Source organism: Ruditapes philippinarum, unplaced genomic scaffold (genome assembly GCF_026571515.1).
Source record: "Ruditapes philippinarum isolate M1 unplaced genomic scaffold, ASM2657151v2 ctg7876_1_1_1_1, whole genome shotgun sequence".
Taxonomy (NCBI): Eukaryota; Metazoa; Mollusca; class Bivalvia; order Venerida; family Veneridae; genus Ruditapes; species Ruditapes philippinarum.
In genome coordinates, this window is record NW_026861709.1 from 39,465 (window position 1) to 63,259 (window position 23,795).

The window sequence follows — 23,795 nt, forward strand, 5'->3', positions numbered from 1 at the left end:
TTATACTCGGGGGCTACGCCCCCTCGTACAAATCAGATAGCCTCGTGTTTCGGTGCTCTTTCTATTACTTATTTACACGACTGCTGTCAATTTATGAAGAAAGCTCTGTTTTTTTCTCTAAGTAATGGAAGTTTGCTGAATTATAAATTCGTTAAAGATATTCCTGACAGGTCATATGGCCGTATATAAAGGGCTGTTTGCGGCTGGGGTTATATTTTAAGACAATCGTTTAAATAGGGTCATATAACAAGTCAAAAATCTATATAACTATAAAGAATATCTTTGTTTTTAGGATATTGCATAAGAAAGGTAGTAGATACTTTTTATATTTTGGTTCTAACCTATTTTATTCATTATCTTGGCATTACTGTCAGTTTTAATTGTATTGATCGAGTTTATGTCTGGGGAAAATTGGCGGTCCATTAATTAGTCCTGACCCACTTGCTAGAACAATTCAAATAACGAATGTAGTACCGTGAAACCTCCAGGTATCCTGTAAATTGTACCTATGATATTTGATTTATTTCTTGTCTGTCAAAGTTGATGAAAACTCGCAGATATTATCACAAAAGAGAAAATAAATAATGAGTAAACAATGATCTGTTTTTTTTTTTTCTTCTTTGTGTAGATGTCTTGTGCATGGAGTCATTGATACAAAAGTTCGGATAAACAATCAACTTGCCAATCAAATCTGTACATCAATTAGGGTATATATGCATACATTGTGTTGTACTTGAGAGTTTTTTTTTAAATAATTACAAGGCATTTCTCATTATCTGTCTCTCATGTACATTAGAGGTGTTTTCAAAATAAGTGCACATCAATAACTTATTGTACTTATTAGTCTCAATGGAACAGGAACTTATAAGTGTTTTTGTCTATGACCTCTTATTAACAATCTGGACCGAACAACGTGATAGGCGTTTTTTCTTATCGGAGAGAGGTTTTGAGAGATTTTCTACCATCTATGATCCTGTATAAACAGTTTCAAACAAACATACATAATTATATATAGTGAGAAATATTGGGGGTATGTGAGACTGTCGACCATCGATGGTCTTAAATAAAACACAGGAAGGGTGTATGAGAAATGTTCTACCATTCGCATAGTAAACAATTTTGCAAAGACTAAGAGAGAAATTTGGAATAAGAGAGGTTGAACTTTTCAATTCAAGTGAAGTGCCATATAAAGTATAAGCACCTAAATTTTTTCCCCTAATCTATATATTAAACTTGAATCTTATATACTAAGAGGAAATAGTTACAATCAGTGTACATGTTTTTTCCTCAAAAAGTTTAGCATCTTTAGGGCATTGTCAAATTTCTGATTTTTTCCAAGCCCCTTGTCCCCCCTCATCTCTCCGGTTTTAATTTTATTTTATCTTTGTTTCTTTTATGTCCTCTTTTAAACAACTCTTTAAACCTTCTTGCGATTTTTGACGCAAGATTTTTTGCGATTTTTTTTTTCATTCATGTTTACGTCCCCCGTGATGAGTTGGTCGCGGATATATATTTTTTCTTGTGTATCTTCAAAGTTTGTTTAATATTCGAATCATATTTTAATATTATTTTTAGAGAGTTTTTTTCATTTTATAAATTTTGTTATATATACATATATTTCTGTTAATTTACGGGAGATGTTTATGTTAAGATAAGATAAGAAAAAGGAAAGCATGGTTATGTAAATATTCTAGAAGAAACACGAGTGATATCTCTGCCACATTTCTGTATGAGAAGTGAAATTCATGTTATTTGCTTGTACATTTTTTCAAGACAGTCTCTTGTTCTACTAATTATCTGAAATAAATTACTGTCAGGCTAGGGAAAGCACGCGATTGCACGAGATTTATGATCTCTTCGTAGCCACACCATCTGACATAGACAGTACACATGTAAAGCTCGTGTAAAGGTGTGTGAAACATTTATTTAAGTACTTATTAAACCTTCTATAGCAATGCAGCTGTAGTGTGTGGACTAAGTGACAGAAAACGGACTTTTAAATATAATATATTCTATATTTTGTATTAAATGATAGAAACAAAAGCTGCTATGTCGGAAACATCTGATAATTCATCTAAAGATAAAAATGTGAGGATACTTGTAGAAAATGACAATAAATTTAGTTCTACATGTAGCACATATCTGACATTACTAGGCTATTCTATAGGTATAGCAGACTTCTGGAGATTTCCATTTCTACTCTATAGAAATGGAGGAGGTAGATATATAAATATTTTTCCTGACATTATATTTTTTAGTTTACAGCTGAATTTATAATAGTACGTCTGTTTGGGGTAATGGTCGTCTCGGGTACTACTTGTTGGCCCCCCTGGTTACCTTGAAAGTGTACACGATCTACAACGACAGCCGAAAACTGCTTTATGTTTTTTGGTACCAAGGGCATACTAAAATAAAAGACCCCAATTCGGGAGGGGGGGGGTAAAGTTTTTTTTTCAAATCTGCATAGTGGTACATACATTTTTTTCAACAAATATAAACACAAATTCTAGCTATAATTCAGTATTTTGCGCATCGTGCCTATATTTTTGTAATCTCGTAATATCGTAAAAAACAGGCATTGAATCGGAATAAAAACAACAAAATTATATTTAAAGATATAATCTAATTTTACAACCCTAGGACTTACGCCAGACCGGCAATGGTTAGCAATGGGGAGGGGAGAGTTTGCTTATTTAACGTTTAACGGATACTTCATTAGCATATATATATTTATCTAATTTAGGTACAGAAAATCGTTTGCACAATATCATGTGTTAGTTGTTAAACAAAACCTTTGGCAGGTTATGTGACCTTTTATAAACTGTTGTTTGCCATATATTACTTACATATCAGTCTGGGTTATATAAAATAAGCTTACAAACGTTTATATTGACACATATGGCATGTCAAAATATTAATAAATTGATGTTAATTAATATACAAATGTATTTTTTCTCAGATAGAATATTCAAAGTATACCGTACAAGTCAAAACTTCGAAATAACATGCAATCATGACTTTTTGTGTCTGCGTTATTAATAAAAAATATGACAACCTTGTACTTTAAAGAATTCAGCCAACTGGTACTTTAAACATTAGATTGAACTTTTAAACAAATGCAGTATTATATCATTATGAGGATACCATAAATATGGATATGAAAGTTCATAGAAACTCCTTGGTAATAGTAATTGGTAATGATAAAACACCGAACAGTTGTACGGTGTATCGGTCGGGTTCAATGTACGACTTTTATTCTATCTATGTTACTTTACAGGAATAAAAAATGATTTTGAGCTGTATAAACAAGGAGATGACATTATTAATCAATCAAGCAGCCATTGAGCATACAAATAACACAATCAATCAATCAATCACTCAATTAACCAATCAATCAATAAATCAGTCAATCGATGACCATTTCAATAACATTTTCAATCAATCAATCAAGCAGCCATTAAGCATACAAATAACACAATCATTCAATTAATCAATCAGTCAATCGATGAGCATTTCAATAACATATTCAATTAATCAATCAATCAATCAGTCATTGAGCATTTCAATAACATAATTAACCAATAAAAAGCCAATAAGCAAATCAATAATATAATTAATTAATTAATATATCAACCAGCCGTTGAACATATCAATAACATAATCAATCAACAATCAATCAATCAACTTTTGAACATACAATAACATATTTAACTAATCAAAAACCTAATGTACATAACTTATTTATCAGCAATGTCAATAACATAACATATCAAGCAAACAACAAGCCAAGTAGCAAATCACTAATACAATCAATTAAGCCATCAATAAGCAAATCATTAATTAATTATTTTATTAATCTATATGCCAATGATCAGCTTGTAAATAATCCGTCAATCTATCAATCCAACCATCCGTCCGTCCGTCCGTCCGTCAGTCAATCAACTGTTTTCACTCTTGACAAATCGATGGACAAAATAAAGCAACAATTGAATCAATAAATCATTAATTATTTATCTTTGATTCTTTAATAAGACAGCAAAACTGTTTAATTTTTTTTCACCTAGAAAAAATGTCAAGATTAAAGGCATTGGAGTGGTACCAAAGATACTGAAGTCAACCAATTTGTATAATGGGACAAGAACAGTGAGACAAAACACGTGCACTTCCTAAGCATTCCAAAAATTAATGTTTCTCCTAGAATGTATGTTCTTAAGCGCACTGTCATCAGTAGCCTAGTATTTGCTTGAATGCCAAACAAACCATCGTTGTATTTATCATATCCTACCTGGGCACCATGATGAGATCAAGATATACTTCTCCACTTTTTCTACCTTGATTATCTAGAATGTGTAAAATATATGACCCCATAGAAAAAGCAATCATGACCTGAATGATTTAAACAGATGGTGAACAATAAAGCAGAATCTCATAATATAACAAAGCGTTGATAATCTGCGTATTTATGAAATAGATTTTGATTCTGAGTGCATAATGGTATAATGGTTTATTGCACGGCCGGGTTCAGATGCGTTATTTAATCAGAAGGCAATATAATATGGCTGAGAGATTAATTAGAAAGCTTAGGAAATACTATATATTATTGTGAGAACAATTTTTCTATTCTAATATGTTTATTAAAAAGAATATATTGCTAATTGTAAAACTAATTTCAATGCAGAAGTAATTCACCCTATTACGTCATTTGGTTTATTGACGCCACGTGTGACGTAATACTACGTGTAAAATACCTTTCATAGCTTTGGCGTTTAGTCTTTCTTTACCCCTTAATATGCTTATTACTTTAAATGGACTTGTCCACCTCATTCAATCTGGACATAATTATTTATCCTTTCAGGGAAAATTATGGATATATGTACTGACTCAATATCCGGACCTGGGTGTTATATTTTATGACAAAATAGTCAAACCTCGGGATCAGCGCATGAGTTTGCTGGTAACATTACAAAGAAATCTTTGCAATTTATGTCAAAAAAGAGAACGTATAGAACGCAAAGCTTGTAACCATTGTAACGCACTATCAGTTATTCTTTGACAGGTAGAAAGTTTTATTCTACTACAAAACTGACATAAATATATTTAGTGCAAAATGGTACAAGACAGAAACGCGAATCGACAAAGTTACATTTATCGTTTGTATGACAAAAGTTTCCTTTTCTTTAAAGACTAAATTATAAGGAATTAAATGCCTTAAGTAGAACCGCCTGTCTGAAAAGCATTCAATTTCAGTGGGAAAACAAATTTTTCAGGAGTCGTGGGTTCTGAAAGCAAAGTTGTTTTTGTAATTAGTTTATATATTTTCACTTTGTATTTGTCTGGTCAGATTTTGTTGTTTTTTTCTGTTTCAATTTTTATGAATTTAGATAAATTTGCAGTTTTATTAATATTTCTAGTGTAAATACTGAGTGTAAAAATGACGAATTTACCAATTCAAATGACCACATTTCTAATTCTGGATGGTAAACCTCCTTATTTTTTTCATATTTGTTTTTATCTTTTTATTATTTTTATTTATTTATTTATTTATTTTTGGTGGGCCTTAAGCAAATCATTCCTACGCACAGGTCATGTTATATTCAGATTAAGTACTCTTGTACATTTTTCGGAATGTTTTGTAAATCAATTTTGGCATCATAATACTTATCGTATTCATGTTCTTTCCATAACATCGTTGATACCCACGGCCGAACCATTAACATTTATCAGCCCGATATTCAGTCGATTAGAAGTGTGTCAAAGGCAGCTATTTCATTGGCTGCCTCACGATTTCATGGGGCGATTAAAACCAATCAAAACGCTCGTTCTGTACGACGTTCGGTATTACAGACAATATTGCGACAGCCATAGACGACGTTTAAAGTTCAACATCGAAAAATTAAACGATTTCCAGCAAGAAAGTATAGATAATTTACTTTTAAAGTGTGATGTTTTCCTTTCTGTTTGCAGAAGAACTGATTTGGCGATAGTTTTTGCCGTTGATTTTAGCAAGACACGTACAACAGTTTATAACCGTGGGCGCTGCCATTTTGTTTCTTATTGTTTTTTACCTCCGCTGTTGAAGAATATAGATTTGTTAATCGCGGTGTCATTGGTAGATATTTTACGCACCTGTTGCTGTATATCGACGCAAATCGATTCATTTTACCCACGGTTGATTGCATGTTATGATATGTTTATCAATCGTGGGTATCCGACGATGTGTCCATAAGAGAGGGGCCAGATATTTAATTTAAAAAAAAATGCTTTTACTGATGCCTAACTGGTAAGGAAAGTAATTCCATTGAATACAAACAAGACTTACAAGACTTGTAAATGTAATGTGACATGACTGTAGTGCAACAGTGTCTGTTTGCGTCACTATTGTAGTCAATAACATAAGATGATAAATATATCGAAGCATGTACATTTTCTTTTTACCTATAATAATACTCATTTTCTACAAATATCAACAACTTATCATGGTAAGAAATATAAAAATCCATATGTTAATAAGTCAAAATACAACAATTCATTGACTTTACTTTCAAAATGTCCTTTGCTATTTCGCGGCAAATGGTATATCATGATATAACAAGAAAAGCATTGATGCAAAGCATCAAAGGGCATCGAAGCAAGAGATAGAGCAAATTACTCAATCCATTGAGAAGTTGCAGCACTTTGAAATCAGTTTAGATGGGGAAAAATATAATGCAAAGTAGTGATTTTAGGCAATTTTGAGACGTCCTGCGTTGCCATGGTAACAGGAAATATAAGATCGAGCATGCTGTTACAGAGGCTATGGTCCAGTTAACATTTGTGCCAAGTTTCATCGGTATTGAAGTATTTTTCATAGTTTCATACATGTAGCAGTTTGAAATTGTAACGGGAGGCCTTTCAATGAAAATTACCCAGAAATCTATTTAAACACGGTTTCGCTGGAAATGTCTTTCATTTAGAATATGCTTGTATAGATTAAGTCCAAGTGAAAGCATGATATTTAAATCAATTAAAAGAAAATAAAACTATGCATCATAATTATACACTTGCAAGAGTCTAAAAGCCAATTAAACACATAAACTACAACAACTCAACTCAAAGAACCCCAACAAAAATATAAGCTTATATACCCTTTAATTTGTTTGCGTTATGTGCAAAAGTGGAATGGCGCGCAACCCACGTGCGGAAACCAGTCTAAATGACTCCTTTTGCGACCTGAATACTGCGCGCCTTAACAATGTTCAAAATGGTGCACAAGTGGACTATTCACATGCTGATCACTACTCACATATTGATCACTTTTCACATACTGATAAGTACTCACACACTGATCACTATTCACATACTGATCACTTTTCTCACATTGATTACCACTCTCACATTGATAACTACTCACACATTGTGCACTACTCTCACATTAAATTTAATTTGCAAACTGAAAAAAAAAACTCACTATAAAACGACTCACCGTTAGTTAGTGAAACTACTTGCAGTCAAACCTACGCACTCAGACTAGCAAAGTAGATATTGCCCGAAAAAAGAGAAATACTCACTGAAAACATGACTTACTACTTACTAATCATACACTGCACTCTACTCATATGTTCATCAATTTGTACAGTAATTACAAATAACTACTCAAAACATTTCTTTATGAACACTTCTCACACAGTACACAATACTCAATAAGATACTCCCTTACTGATCATTACTTACTATACGAATAATCTCACAGAGTCAATTATACTAACACAATAAATACTTCTCGATAAGCGCTGAAGTATACTGTAAATAGTCATAAAGAATTGAATGAACTCTTGTCACGCAGTGAACATATATTACTGAACACTACTCCAACAGTGAACTATTCTTACTGAAAACTTCTTTAACATTACTCTCTGATCTCTACTCACACATTGAATATAACTCAATGAACATTACACACATAGTGAACATAACGCAATGATAATTAATAGTCAAATACAGTAAACATAACGCATTTAAAATTACTCACATAGTGAGCATTACTGAATGATAACTTCTCAAATACAGTAAACATTACTCAATGATCATTACTCACTAGTGAACATTACTAAATGATAACTTGTTCATCATTAGTTATCATTTAGAAAGGCCCATAATGAGAGAAGTGATCATTGAGTTATGTTCACAATGTGAGTTGTTATCATTGAGTAATATCCACTGTATTAGAGTAGTGATAATTGAGTAATGTTTCCTGTATTTGACTAGTTATCATTGAGTAATGTTCACTATGTGAGTAAAGGTCATTGTTGGAACAGGAAACATTACTCAATGATCAAAACTCACATAGTGAACATTACTCAATGATAACTTCTCAAATACTGTAAACATTACTTAATGTTCATAATTGACATAGTGAACATTACTCAATGATAACTTGTCAAATACAGCAAACATTACTCAATGATCATTATTCATATAGTAAACATTACTCAATGATAACTTCTCAAATACTGTAAACATTACTTAATGTTCATAATTGACATAGTGAACATTACTCAATGATAACTTGTCAAATACAGCAAACATTACTCAATGATCATTATTCATATAGTAAACATTACTCAATGATAACTTCTCAAATACTGTAAACATTACTTAATGTTCATAATTGACATAGTGAACATTACTCAATGATAACTTGTCAAATACAGGAAACATTACTCAATGATCATTACTCACATACTGAACATTACTCAATGATAACTACTCAAATACAGTAAATATTACTCAATGACCTTTACTCACATAGTGAACATTACTCAATGATAACTAGTCAAATACAGGAAACATTACTCAATTATCACTACTCTAATACAGTGGATATTACTCAATGATAACAACTCACATTGTGAACATAACTCAATGATCACTTCTCTCATTATGGGCCTTTCTAAATGATAACTAATCAAATACTGTGTACAATACTCAATGATCACATTTTACATAATGAACATTTCTTTCTGATCACTGCTCAATAAGTGGTCATTACTCAATAATCACCACCATCGCAATGATTATTACTCACTGATCACTATTCACAAACAGTGAACACAGCGTATTGATTACTTCTCAGACAGTGAACTTAACCTACCGAAAACTTCTCACGCACTACTCACACAGTGCACAGTACTCACTAATCGCTTCTCTCTCACATTGCTAAGACGTTACTATCTACTTTTTCACATATTGTTCTGTGAAATATGATATACAGATGCATACTTTAATATACTAACAAGGATAGGAGTCTTTGATAATACTGCACGTGCACGTTTGTAACGTCATTTCTCATTGGATAAATGTGACGCTTAATTTACATATATATAGTTTTATTTATACGACTGCTGTCAATTAATGATTATATAATTTTATATACACGAGTCGACTGCTGTTAATTTATGAATAAACCTCTTTTTTTCTCTAAAAAATGGAAGTTTGCTGAATTATAAATTCGTTAAAGATATTTCTGACAGGTCATGTGGCCGTATATAAAGGGTTGTTTGCGGCTCGGGTTATATTTCAAGACAATCGCTTAAATAGGGTCATATAACAAGTCAAAAATCTTTATAACTAATAAAAATATCTTGATATAAGGTTATTTCATAAGCAGTAGACACTTCTTATATTTTGTATCTAACATATTTTATTCATTATCTAGCTATTACTGTCAGTTTTAATTGTATTGATCGAGTTTATGTCTGGGGAAAATTGGCGGTGTATTAATTAGTCCTGACCCACTTACTAGAACAATTCAAATAACGAATGTAGTACCGTGAAACCATCATTCATTCAGTCCAGGTATCCTGTAAAATTGTACCTATGATATTTGATTTATTTCTTGTGTTATCTTCGTACCTGTCAAAGTTGATGAAAACTCGCAGATATAATCACAAAAGAGAAAATAAATAATGAGTAAACAATGATCCAGGTTTTTTTCTTCTCAGTTTTCTTTGTGTAGGTTTCTTGTGCATGGAGGCATTGAAACAAAATTTCGGATAAACAATCAACTTGCTAATCAAACAATGTACATTAATAAGGGTATATATGTATGCATTATGTTGTACTTGAGAGGTTTTTCTTTAAATAATTACAAGGCATTTCTTATTATCTAACTCTATCTGTCATGTACATGAGAGATGTTTCCAAAATAATTTCATTTCATAACATGTTCTTCTATTAGTCTAAATTGTTAAAATGTGTATAGAAAGGGTATTTAAGTGTTTTTGTCTATGACCTCTTATTAACAATCATGACCGAACATAGAGAAAGGCGTTTTAGCATCTGAAATATTTTCCCTTACTTAAAATATTAAACTTGAATCCCATATACTAAGAGGAAATAATTACAACCAGTGTACATGTTGTTTTTTTTCTTAAAAAGTTTAGCATCTACAGGGCATTGTCAAATTTCTGATTTTTTACCAAACCCCTTGTCCCCCCTCACCTCCCCGGTTTTAATTTTATTTTATCTTTGTTACTTTTATTTCCTCTTTTAAACAACTCTTTAAACCTCCTTCAGGAAGCATGCTTACGTTCCCCGTGATGTGTTTGGCGCGGATATATATTTTTTTCTTGTGTATTTTCAAAGTTTTGTTTAATTCATGCATCATATTTTGATATTATTTTAGGTAGTTCTTTTTTTACCAACTCTTATTTATACATATATTTCTGTTAATTTACGGGAGATGTTTGTGTTAAAGCATGGTTATGTAAATATTCTAGAAGAAAACCTAGCGATATCTCTGCCACATTTCAGTATGCGAAATGAATTTCATGTTATTTTCTTGTACATTTTTTCAAGACAGTCTCTTGTTCTACTAATTATCTGAAATAAATTACTGTCAGGTTAGGGAAAGCACGAGATTGCACGAGATTTCTGATCTCCCGTAGCCTCGCCATCTGACATAGAAAGTACATGTACATATGTAAAGCCCGTGTAAAGGTGTGTGAAACATTTATTGAAGTAGTTATTAAACCTTCTTTAGCAATGCAACTGTAGTGTGTGGACTTAGTGACAGAAAACGGACTTTTAAATATAATATATTCTATATTTTGTATTAAATGATAGAAACAAAGGTTGCTATGTCGGAAAAGTTTGAGAATTCATCTAAAGATAAAAATGTGAGGAAACTTGTAGAAAATGACAATAAATTTAGTTCTACATGTAGCACATACTTGACATTACTCGGCTATTCTATAGGTATAGCAGACTTCTGGAGATTTCCATTTCTACTCTATAGAAATGGAGGAGGTAGATATATATACATATTTTCCCCTGACAATATATTTTTTAGTTTTTAGCTCACCTGAGCTTGCTCAGGGTGAGCTTTTAGGATCGGTGAATGTCCGTCGTCCGTCCGTCCGTCGTCCGTCGTACGTCCACAATTGCTTGTGAACACTCTAGCGGTCGCATTTTTGCCTCAATCATCATCAAACTTGGTCAGGATGCTTATCTAGTTGAAAGCTCGGATGAGTTCGAACATGGCTCATCTCGGATGAAAAACTAGGTCACAGGAGCTATAAATAGAAAAACCTTGTGAACACTCTAGTGGTCACATTTTTGAACCAATCTTCATCAAACTTGGTCAGATTGCTTGTCTAGTCAATTGCTTGGATGAGTTCGAACATGGGTCATCTCTGATGAAAAACTAGGTCACAGGAGCTAAAAATAGAAAAACCTTGTGAACACTCTAGTGGTCACATTTTTGAACCAATCATCATCAAACTTTGTCAGGATGCTTGTTTAGATAATAGCTCGGATGAGTTCGAATATGGGTCATCTCGGATGAAAAACTAGGTCACCGGAGCTATAAATAGAAAAACCTTGTTAAGACTCTAGCGGTCACATTTTTGCATCAATCGTCATCAAACTTGGTCAGGATGCTTATCTAGTTGATAGCTTAGATGAGTTCGAACATGGGTCATCTCGGATGAAAAAGTAGGTCACCTGAGCTAAAAATAGAAAAACCTTGTAAACATTCTAGCGGTCACATTTTTGCATCAATCATCATCAAACTTGGTCAAGATGCTTGTCTAGGTGATAGCTCGGATGAGTTTGAACATGGGTCATCTTGGATGAAAAAGTAGGTCACCGGAGCTAGAAATAGAAAAACCTTGTTAACACTCTAGTGGTCACATTTTTGCATCAGTCATCATCAAACTTTGTCAAGATGTTTGTCTAGGTGACAGCTCGGATGAGTTTGAACATGGGTCATCTCGGACGAAAAAGTAGGTCACCGGAGCTAAAAATAGAAAAACCTTGTTAACACTCTAGTGGCTACTGTTGTGATCCAAATTTTCTGTTAATTGGTCTGAAAGTTTGTTTTGATGATTTCTAAGTCAAGATCGAACATGGGTCATGTTGGATGAAAAACTAGGTCACACCGCCCAAATATGGAAAAAACCTTGTTAACATTCTAGTGGTCACATTTTCGACTCAGTTATCATCAAACTTGGTCAGGATGCTTGTCTAGGTAATTGCTTGGATAAGTTCGAAATCGCATGTGAAACTAGGTCACCGGAGCTAAAAATAGATAAATCTTGTTAACACTCTAGTTGCTACTGTTTTGATCCAAGTATCCTGGAAATTGGTCTGAAAGTTTGTTTTTGATGATTTCTAGGTCAAGTTTGAATATGTGTCACCAGGGTAAAAAACTAGGGCGCACTGCTCAAATATGGATAATCCTTGTTTTAATACTGTAGTGGTCACATTTTTGACTCACCTGTCATGAGACTTGGTCAGAATGCTTGTCTAGGTAATTGTTTTGGATGAGTTTGATAAGTCAGGTGAGCGATCTAGGGCCATCATGGCCCTCTTGTTTAGTTTACAGATGAATTTATAATGTGTTTGTTTGGGGTTATTGTCTTCTCGGGTACTACTTGTTGCCCCCCAGCCCCCCTGCCCCCCCCCTTGGTGGTTACCTTGAAAGTGTACTCGATATACCCCGACTCCCGAAAACTGCTTTGTGGTACCTTGAAATGTTTGTGGTACTAGATAATACGGGGGGTGAAACATTTTTTTTCAAATCTGCATTAGCAATGGGGAGGGGAGAGTTTGCTTATTCAACGGATACTTTATAAGCATATATATATTTATCTAATTTAGGTTCAGAAAATCGTTTGCACAATATCATGTGTTCGCTGTTAAACATTTTTGCGGGTTATATGCCCATTGATAAACTGTTGTTTGCCATATATTACTTACATATCAGTCTGGGTTATATAACATAAGACTACAAACGTTTACATTGACACATATAGCATGTCAAAATATTGATAAATTAATGTTGATTAATATACAAATGTGTTTTTTCTCAGATTGAATATTTAGAGTATACCGTACAACTCAATATCTCTTCGCAATAACCTGCAACATGACTTTTTGTGTCTGCGTCTGCGTTATTAATAAAAATATGACAACCTTGTACTTTAAAGAATTCAACCAACTGGTACTTTAAACATCAGTTTGAACTTTTAAACACATGCAGTATTATATATTATTATATTACGGTACAAAACATATGGATATGAAAGTTCATAGAAACTCCGTGGTAATAGTAATCTTTACAGGAATAAAAAATGATTTTGAGCTGTATAAACAAGGAGATGACATTATTAATCAATCAATAAGCCATTGAGCATACAGATAACACAGTCAATCAATATATCAACCAACCAACCAATCAATCAATCAATCAGTCAATCGATGAGCATTTCAATAACATATTCAATCAATCAATCAAGCAGCCATTGAGCATACAAAAAACACAATCAATCAATTAACCAAACAATCAATCAGTCAATCGATGAGCATTTCAATAAAATATTCAATCAATCAATCAATCAGTCATTGAGCCTTTCAATAACATAATTAACCAATAAAAAGCCAATAAGCATATCAATAATATAATTAATTAATTAATTAATCTATCAACCGGCCGTTGAACATATCACTAACATAATCAATCAACAATCAATCAATCAATCAATCAATCAATCAATCAACTTTTGAACATACAATAACATAATTAACTAATCAAAAACCTAATGTACATAACTTATTTATCAGCAATGTCAATAACATAATATATCAAGCAAACAACAAGCCATGTAGCAAATCACTTAAATGCAATCAATTAAGCCATTAATAAGCAAATTATTAATTAATTAATCAATCAATAGGCCAATGATCAGCTTGTAAATAATCCGTCGATCCATCAATCCAACTATCAGTCCGTCCGTCCGTCCGTCAGTCAGTCAGTCAGTCAGTCATTTGTTTCACTCTTAACAAATTGATGGCCAAAATAAAGCAACAATTGAATCTATAGGTCATTAATTATTTATCTTTGATCCTTTAATAAAACAGCAAAATTTTCACCTAGAAAAATGTCTAAATTAAGTGCATTGGAGTGGTACGAAAGGTACTCAAGTCAACCAATTTGTGTATTGGGACAATTTCAGTGAGACAAAACACGTGCACTTCCTAAGCATTCCAAAAATTAATGTTTCTCCTAGAATGTACGTTCTTAAGCGCACTGTCATCAGTAGCCTAGTATTTGCTTGAATGCCAAACAAATCATCGTTTTATTTATCATATCCTACCTGGGCACCATGTTGAGATGAAGATATACTTCTCCACTTTTTCTTCCTTGATTATCTAGAATTTGTAAAATATATGACCCCATAGAAAAAACAATCATGACCTGAATGCTTTAAACAGATGGTGAAAAAGAAAGCAGATGAATCTCATAAAATAACAAAGCTTTGATATTCTGCGTATTTATGAAATAGATTTTGATCGGGTTCAGGTGCGTGATTTAATCAGATTTAACAATATGCATGAGAGACAACGTGTACTTAAAAAGCTTATGAAATATTATATAATTATTAATGTAATGTAAGAAAAGTATATCTATAATTCTAATATTTTTATTGAAATCAATCTATTGCTAATTGTAAAACTAATTTCAACGGAGAAGTAATTCACCATACGTCATTTTGTTTATTGACGTCATGCTTGACGTAATACTACGTGTAAAAATACGTTTCATAGCCCCATGCAAGTATACACACTTCATAGTTAAGTCTTTCTTTATCCCTGAATATGCTAAATACTTTAAAAAGACTTGTCCATCTCATTGATACTGGACAAAATCATTTATCATTTAAGGGGAAATTTCTAAATATATACTAACTCAATATCCGAAACTCGATGTTATATTTTCTGACAAAATAGTAAAACCTCGGGATCTGCGCATGAGTTTGTTTGTAACATTTCAGCGAAATCTTTGCAATTAATGTCAAAAAGAGAACGTATAATACGCAAAGCTTGTAACCATTGTAACGCGCTATCAGTTATTCTTTGACAGGTAAGTATTTTTGTTCTACTACAAAACTGACATAAATATATTTAGTGCAAAAAGGTACAAACAGAAACGCGAATCGACAATAGTTACATCTATCGTTTGTATGATAATATATTTTTAAGGTACTAAATGTCTTATGCACATCTGCCTTTCTCAAAAGTATTCAATTTCAGTGAAAAAACAAAATTTTCCATGGGGCGTGTGTTCAAACCCTACTCAGGGCAAAGTTGTTTTTTTTTTAATTAGTTTACAGTATATTTTTTTACTTTGTATTTGTCTGGTCAGATTATAATTTTCTGTTTAATTTTTTTGAATTAAAATAAATTTGCAGTTTTATTAATATTTCTAGGGTAAAAAAATAAAGATGTGATGGTTTTACCAATTAAAATGATCACATATCTAAATCCGGATGGTATACCTCTTTTTTGGGGGAGGGGGGAGGGGCGGGGGGACGGGGGTGGTGGGGTTATGCTTTAAAGTCGTGTAAATTTTGTCAATAAATACAATTTGTCAATTGTGAATTTTCAGTTAACTATTGTGAAATGAGATAGTTTTTAGCTTATTGAAGCGTGATCCTAAATTATGATGCGTGTTAATGTGTATACCTGTTAATGCGTAGCATCGTATATAGAAAGTGCATCCGAATTTTCCGCAACATCTTACTGTTGAACATCATTGTTATTAATTATTGTAATTACTTTATACTATGATCAGTGAGATTTTACAGATTTCGATATTAATTTATTAATTTAAGCGATGTGTACGCAATTCTATCGCCGTGAGTTATTTTTTCATCTTTTTTTTTCTTACAAACAAATTATTAAATAAAACGTTCATCTTTAGCAATAAAAAGTGAATAACTGCGTGGACAGGTGTCATACAGACAGATTGCGGAATCATCAGTGACCGAATAACTCATGTAAATGAACGAGTTAGGGAGACAATTGTATAATTTTACTATTTTTTACAAAGGTCGTGACTTTTATCTGTTTCTTTTTATAAGGTATGTCCTACTAAACCTATATTAATGAGCTGTATATAATAATAATACTCGTTGTGGTCAGATTGGAAATGTTAGAAATATTTCTAGAGCTATATTTTATAATGTTTTGTATAAATTTTGTCAATTGAATACGCGAGTGTCGCCTTAAATAAGGTTGGCTATATGAGATAACAAATCAAATATATTCAAATGACTCTTAAAGAAAAAACAAACATGCCAGAAGATACGTTTTCATCTCCGGAGGATGAAAGGAAAAAAATGGCGGTAAATTCAGAAAATAAATTTTCGTCTACATTTAGCACTTATTTGACATTACTCGGATATTCTCTTGGAATGTCGGATATTTGGAGATTTCCATTCTTGCTCAAAAGGAACGGCGGAGGTATTGTTTACTTCTTATAGATATAATGTTTTTGACAAATTCAAAGTACTGAACTTCAGATGGACAGCCTAAATGTCACTTTATGGTCAGCTCACCTCATTGCGTAAAATATTTGCTTTTTTCCTTTTAAATCAATGATAAATGTCTGAAAAGTGTAGTAATAAGACTTTCGTATTGTGGCTGATTTGGAACACTTTTGTGCGTCGTGTGGTCGCTAACGACAGCACGACAAAGCGCCAAACGGCGCGTTGTCGGACTTTCGTCTGTCGTCCTGTCACTAACGATGCACGCCAAACGATGCGTTGTCATGCGGCGTGTTGTCGCGATGTCACATTGTCGCTCGGCTCAAATCAAAGGATTTGCGACAGGCGACAACGCGCCGCACGACAACGCGCCGTTTGGCGTGCTTCGCTAGCGACAAGACGGCAGTGCGACAACACGCCGTTTGGTGCGTTTCGTTAGCGACGAGACGACAAGAGGGAAAGGCGATAATGATAACGATAAATGTTACGGATAATGAAAGGTCGTGTATAAGAACATCTTATTATTGTCATCTCATCTCCAAAAATTAATGTTACAAATGATGGTTGATTTCTTTTTGTACGCAAGTATTCCTTTAATGTTCCTTAAATATAACAGTTTTAAATTGAGCATTTTAGATATTAAACATAATACATGTATGCGTAGTAATTATTTAAACTAAATAGAACTACTTTCCTGGAGCATACTCACTGAATGGTGTTCTCAGGTTTCTGTTTGAGAAAAAGGAAACGAGTGAAACGACCCATAAATGTTGTCATTGACGCCGGTTCTGTGGTGCGGTATTTTATCACATGCTTTGATGTTCTAATGTCAAAAAAGTATCGAATTTTAAATGAAAAATGATAACAACTTTTCAGGAGTCTGAGGACAGTTAGGTTCAATAAAGTTAACCGGTGTATTAAGTTAGTTTGTTATCCGTTGATTGTTTACAGACAAAGGTTTACTGGAAGCAAAATGAGGACGAACAGGAGTAAATTTAGGTGGGGGGAATCGCAGATTAGTTGTCAAAGCGCACATCATATGACATATTTTCTTGATAACGTTTTACTTTCAGCAAACAAGTCATCATTAAACACGTGTGCAGAAAATGTGATTATTGCCCTTTAGTTTAATTGAAGTCTTACTACTTCATGTATTAGTTCTTCATTACAAATTGAACTGCCACTCAACTTTGTCAGTATGCAAATTATAATAATGTTTGTTGTGATGGTTAATTATAGGAACGGTTATTTATGACTTTGTAATACATTTATGTCGGAAAGTGTGTTGAAGCGGTGCCATGTGCATAATGAACCTGTGACAAATACTAACAGACATAATGTTTCCATGACGACTTTACGTGCCAACATTCTTTGTCATTCTTGTTAAATAAGCCGCTTGCAAGAAAGGAGCTTCCATTGAAATAATAATAGGTAATGGAAGCATACTAGTAACATACATTAAAAAATTTATACATACGAATTAAAAGACTTTGAAGATAATGAAGTGAAATAAATATACAAAATGTGATTGCTCCGCCATTGAGGAAAGCTTAGTGCTTATGTGCATAAAGAACTCCTAATATTGTGAGATTGTATTGGTCTTTATTAGGCTCATTCATATACTTTGTAGTAAAAGTGTACGTTTTAAATTTATTTGAAGCAATTTATTTAAGTGTTGTTATACTTTTCTGGTCCCTCGGGATCATTGGTGCCAGCACTATTAAGTGTTGAGCAGTGAGTACCGGTCGAGCCGGTGCTAAGGGGCGTAAGGGATGTTGCACTTATTCATTATCCCTCATGTACAGACTCAAACAAACCGAGTCTGCAATTCTCTTGTAATTTTGCTGTGATTAATGCTTCCAAAGGGATCACTTTGTTTCCAGATTCCTACAGTACAACTTATTTATATGTATTTAAAATATGAAGAAAAGGGACAGCCAGCCAGCTAACCACTCACAAAGCATCCATCCATGCCTGCATTCATCCATGCATGCATCCATCCATGCATCAATCCAACCAACCAACCAATGCACTGCACTAATCAAAAGAATAATCAGTCGGACAAGCCAAAACTCAACCAACCAGACAACCACTAATCTGAACATTTCCGGGCTGGTTTTACCTATATAACCAAATTCTGTTTAGAAGGGACACTTTAAATGATTATGTATTACTACGTTTTATATTTTCAGGAGCTTTCCTAATACCATTTGTCATTATGATTGTCGTCTGCGGAATTCCGATGTATTTCTTGGAATACTCGATCTCAAAATTTTCTGGGAGGGGAGCATATCAACTTTGGGACATAAGTCCTTTATTCAGAGGTGAGCAATATTGTTAATACACTAAATTAATGTATGTGCAAGTTTGAATAAAGTTTACCCCCATCCGACACAAAGGCTTGTATGCATATGTATATGATGGTCTTTGTGACATCGCTTGACAATGCAGAATGTTTGCTAGTGCTAAAATATATAAAATTTAATGTTAAAACGACCGTGACTAAAATATGACGAGGAATGTTCGTCATAATTATATGTATCTTGATGACATGTTTATATCTGAATGTTACAAATCCATGTATGTTGATTGTATTCTTATTCATTGATTTGCTTACTGTACTGTGAATATTTCAAACTGTGTGTATACTCCTATATTATTGCACATTGCTCCTTATTAAATAAAATTAAAACATTGCAAATTGCGAATACATGATATTGCTTCATTGCACATTTTTTTAATCTATATTGCAGTGTAAACGATCATATCATTTTCTTTTATCATCAAATTGGATTCAATGAAAAGCTTCAAATGGAACTTAAAACATTTTGTTATGCAAATTAACCCGTTTATTTGCATTGAATGTCTGAAATTGATACGTGTGCTTGCATTACCATAGCAGCTCTTGAAAATTTCGGAATTCAGTCTCAGTTTTATTAAAAATTCTACAAGAAGGTTATTACACCATCTGATATACTTTCGGATTATCTGTACCCCCAACTAAATTTCCAAGGTGTCTTAAAGTAAACAAAGTCATCTATACAGATATTTCTTAAATCGAGAAATTTTCTCCTCGACGTAAAATGTCACGTGGGTTGGCTACCTAAATAGAGGTGTTAAAATTTAATTGCAATACATTTTTATTGTTCGCCATTGAAGTAATAGTGTATATAGGTTTTTCAAAAACAGCTATTATTCAGAGCGGGCGCTATGGTGCAGTGGTAACACTATCAGCCTACCAATCAAGGGGTCGTGAGTTCGATCCCCCGCTACTTCAGTAAAAGAATGAAATGACTACAAGACTGACAAAACCAGAACATATGGAATTCTAGAGACTGACAAAACATACAAATAGAGACGAATCGGTCAAAAGCAAACAGATACAGACTCAACTGACCAGAATTCAATTCAAAACAACGAACGGAAAAGAAGAAGAGACATGACACAACAGACAGCAAACGTTCTACAAAAACGGATGGAAACGGAAAATAAAAACATATACTTGCATGGCAAGAAACGGAACAAAGTAATGGGACTTAATGGAACCAGACACAGGGACATCGGCAATACAAGGGAATGGAAAGTGAACAGGCAACTAGGGCCGATAACAGAAGTGAAACAAGGACCGATAACACAGCAGACCGATATCGAAGAATTAAAGGAATATGTTAAAAAATACATACAGAAAAGGAATAAACGGAACATACAAAAAAGCTACGGAACATGTTAACAAATACACACAGCAAACATACAAAGACGTAACGGAGTAAAGAACTTGAAAGAACATACATGTATAACAGTCCTAACATACATAACAGCACAAACTACGCTACAAAAAACAAAAAAGACTTAATTGGTAGGCGGAAAGTGTTACCAGACAACAACGAATTACTGTAAACTAAAACAGAAAACAAAGAATGACTACGTCCAACAATGGAAGAGAAAATAAGAGACATAACAATATATACAAGCAATACACACAGAAAAAAACTTGTACAAATCAAGAGGTTGGTATCGAACAGATACTCGCTAATCCACACAAAGACAGATAAAAGAGACGTTACGGAATGTCCAACATCTTCTCACAGGACAAATAGCAAGGTGCTGAATGAAAACATTGGCACTAAAACTAGCAAACAATTCACGACAAATGAGAAGAACTCGCGGAAAATGCAAATGGGTAAAATAACAGCAAATAACAAATAGACAATAAAATAAAATACCGGTAATATGGAATAATAAACACTGATAGACAACAGAGTAACAAAATCCTTCACAACAACTACATATAAAAGTACCATTAAACGGAACAAAGGCACGAAGTTTAGTGAAAAACACATACAAATAAATATTAAAATAAATACTATATAAAGAACGGACTTAAGAACAAGAACTTTATGCATGAAAGACTAAACACGAAATTATATCGTTACGCGCGCCATCATAACTACTATAGACTTTAGAGTAAAATAAAATAAGCCGTGTTCGTTATGCATGGATCCCAGATTAGTGGATAAAATAAGAATTTCACCATAACATATTTGTTAACAAAAGAGCACATGTCAATGTTTCTGGGTAAATTTATTGTTATTCAAATCAAAGGTCAAAGTAAGGATCTATCAAGTTTATAAGTCACAGGGTGAGAGAAATGTGCAGCCTAACCGGACTCGAACCTGGCCCCCTCGGAAAACCGTATCGCGGCTGTACCGACTGAACTATCCGGTCCCGGCTCGTGAAAATATGTGGCATTTTATCATGTTTCGTATAAATATATTCCATATTTCACTTAAACGAAAAAAAATCCTCTTAATACACAATTGTCATTTTGCACAAGACTTAAATCAAAAGCAATGATACAATTTTTGCAGTAACAATCTTCATTACTATTCCTTATATTGACATGCCTGCATTTGAAATTTTGCATTCTTATATGTATATCAATATACATAGATAAAAGAAAATATAATATGTATGAATAAGATTACAATCAACACAGGCCTCGACATTAGCGGTGGTCCATTGGTCCGAGACCACCTGATTTTTTCAAGGACCACCTAATTTTACAGGCAACTGGTCCGTTAGACCACTTGAATTTTCTAAATGGTGCAGGGCTCATCTAGGAGAATGGTTATTTGGTCGAAAAACGTGTTCTATAATTGTCGTTTTAAACCATTTCTCCGATGAACAGGTATATGTTCATTCATCTCATAAGTTCAAAAAGATCTTAAGACATCCATAACCTTTTATTAACTCGCTAACAGTGTAGTTAAAAAAGTAGAAAATTATTTTAATAATTAAAGTATAAAATTCATTCAAATGTCTCTTGTATTGCATTGAATTTATAACATTGTATCACTCTGGGATATCCGATAAACACATGAATAATGGTGCAAACAAAGGCAAAGGAAAAAATAAATATCTAGTAATCTTTGGCTACTTTTTTAAACAATCAGAGATCCATTTTTTCTTATTTAAAGTACTTTAAAAGGTTATAAATACTTTGTCAAAAATAAATAAATTTCAACAAACAAGCATGTATAATAAATCTGTGAGGAAGATAAGCTCAATTATAATGAAGGAATTTTTCTGTTTATCAATAATATTTCATTGTTTCAAAGACAAGAAAATAATAACTTAATAGTTTAATTAAAAATGTTAATATATAAAAAGCAATAATTATTCTTATCAGATGTACCAGGAAACACCAATGAGTATTTGAATAACAGTAAGGAAATTAGTCATACACAAATGGTTTCACTATTCATTAACTTGAGTTGCGGAAGAAGTCACTTAACCGAAGTATGAGTACTGTCATGTATTTTTCACTGAGATAATAAATACTAAATAGGATTACAATGACTTACTATCTGATCTAAAATTGAGATAGAAATTATACATGTTTTCTTCAGTTGTTATAAATCTAATAATAAATATGTCTCTGTCACCAATTTTAAGTGTAGTTCTTCTAAATCTGGAGTTTCCTTAAAAAACAAATGAGTAAAAAAAAGATGGACCACCTTTGTTCAGAAAGGACCACCTAAATTTTGGATCCAGTGGTCCGGCATACCACCTGCTGAAAAAGTTAGTGTCGAGACCTGCAACATACATGTATAAGTAAAATTGTGATATAAACTTGTCACCAAGAAACATATACTTTTGGCAGATATTCACCTCTATAATTTAAAGACGGAGCACGTGGTTCATTCCTCAACCAGTCAGTTGAAGAGCAGATAAATTATTCGATTAATGTGTTTGCAGTTTTTACCTTTAAGTTTATCTTAAAAATTTTATTAAAGTTATTAAATTTGATTCGGGTATATACTTTATAATTATCCAATTTGAATTTTTGTGTGTACACAGGTGTTGGTGTGGCGGTGAGCGTAGCATACGGACTGTACATGATTGGCTCAAGTATTTTCCGTTGCTGGATTATTGAGTTCATCGTATTTGCCGTCCGAGAGCCTATACCCTGGAGTCATTGTAACAACGAATGGAATACGCCATTTTGTAAGGACAATACGGCTTTGGTAAACACCGAGACGAATGGATCAGACACATCGTTGTCGACAACCTTCTCCAATATAAGTATTTATAGTAACAGTACAGATGTTTCAACAGCTTATACAAACGTGACTACAAATGTTTCAGTAGTTGCTACAAGTATTTCAGGGACACCGATGTCGGCTGCTGAGGAATTTTGGCAGTAAGTGTTTTTATCCGTCTCTCTTTCTCTCGCCTTGTCAATTAAATTCTGCTCTCATTTATTCTAACAATGTCCTCAAAATGTGGGTCTAAATGATAATAAATGTCCTCGAAGAGCGGTATTTGTACTTTTCCCCCGTTTTGCTTATTTAAAACATGCGTATCATTCCATTAGCAAAATATTTTGACTACTGCGGCCATGAGACATATTCCAGAAACACGTGAGTTACTGATTCTTTGTAGCTCTAGCTAATGAAAACACCTTTACACAGCTACACTACATTT

General features: G+C 33.1%; 1 protein-coding gene across 6 annotated transcripts in view; it reads left to right on the forward strand.

Moving 5' to 3' along the window:
• The window catches only part of LOC132716565 (sodium- and chloride-dependent glycine transporter 2-like), a 55,195-nt gene that overhangs the window by 18,578 nt on the left and 12,822 nt on the right, over positions 1 to 23,795 (forward strand). For 2 of the 6 annotated variants that reach the window (XM_060699866.1, XM_060699867.1), the window contains 2 exons: positions 19,001 to 19,132; positions 23,169 to 23,511. In XM_060699866.1, coding sequence (XP_060555849.1) covers positions 19,001 to 19,132; positions 23,169 to 23,511 — 475 coding nt within the window. Of the gene's footprint in view, positions 1 to 1,886; positions 1,910 to 1,972; positions 2,219 to 11,040; positions 11,287 to 16,287; positions 16,786 to 19,000; positions 19,133 to 23,168; positions 23,512 to 23,795 lie in introns of those variants that run through there. The other 4 variants (XM_060699868.1, XM_060699865.1, XM_060699864.1 and 1 more) reach the window with 4 other exon arrangements.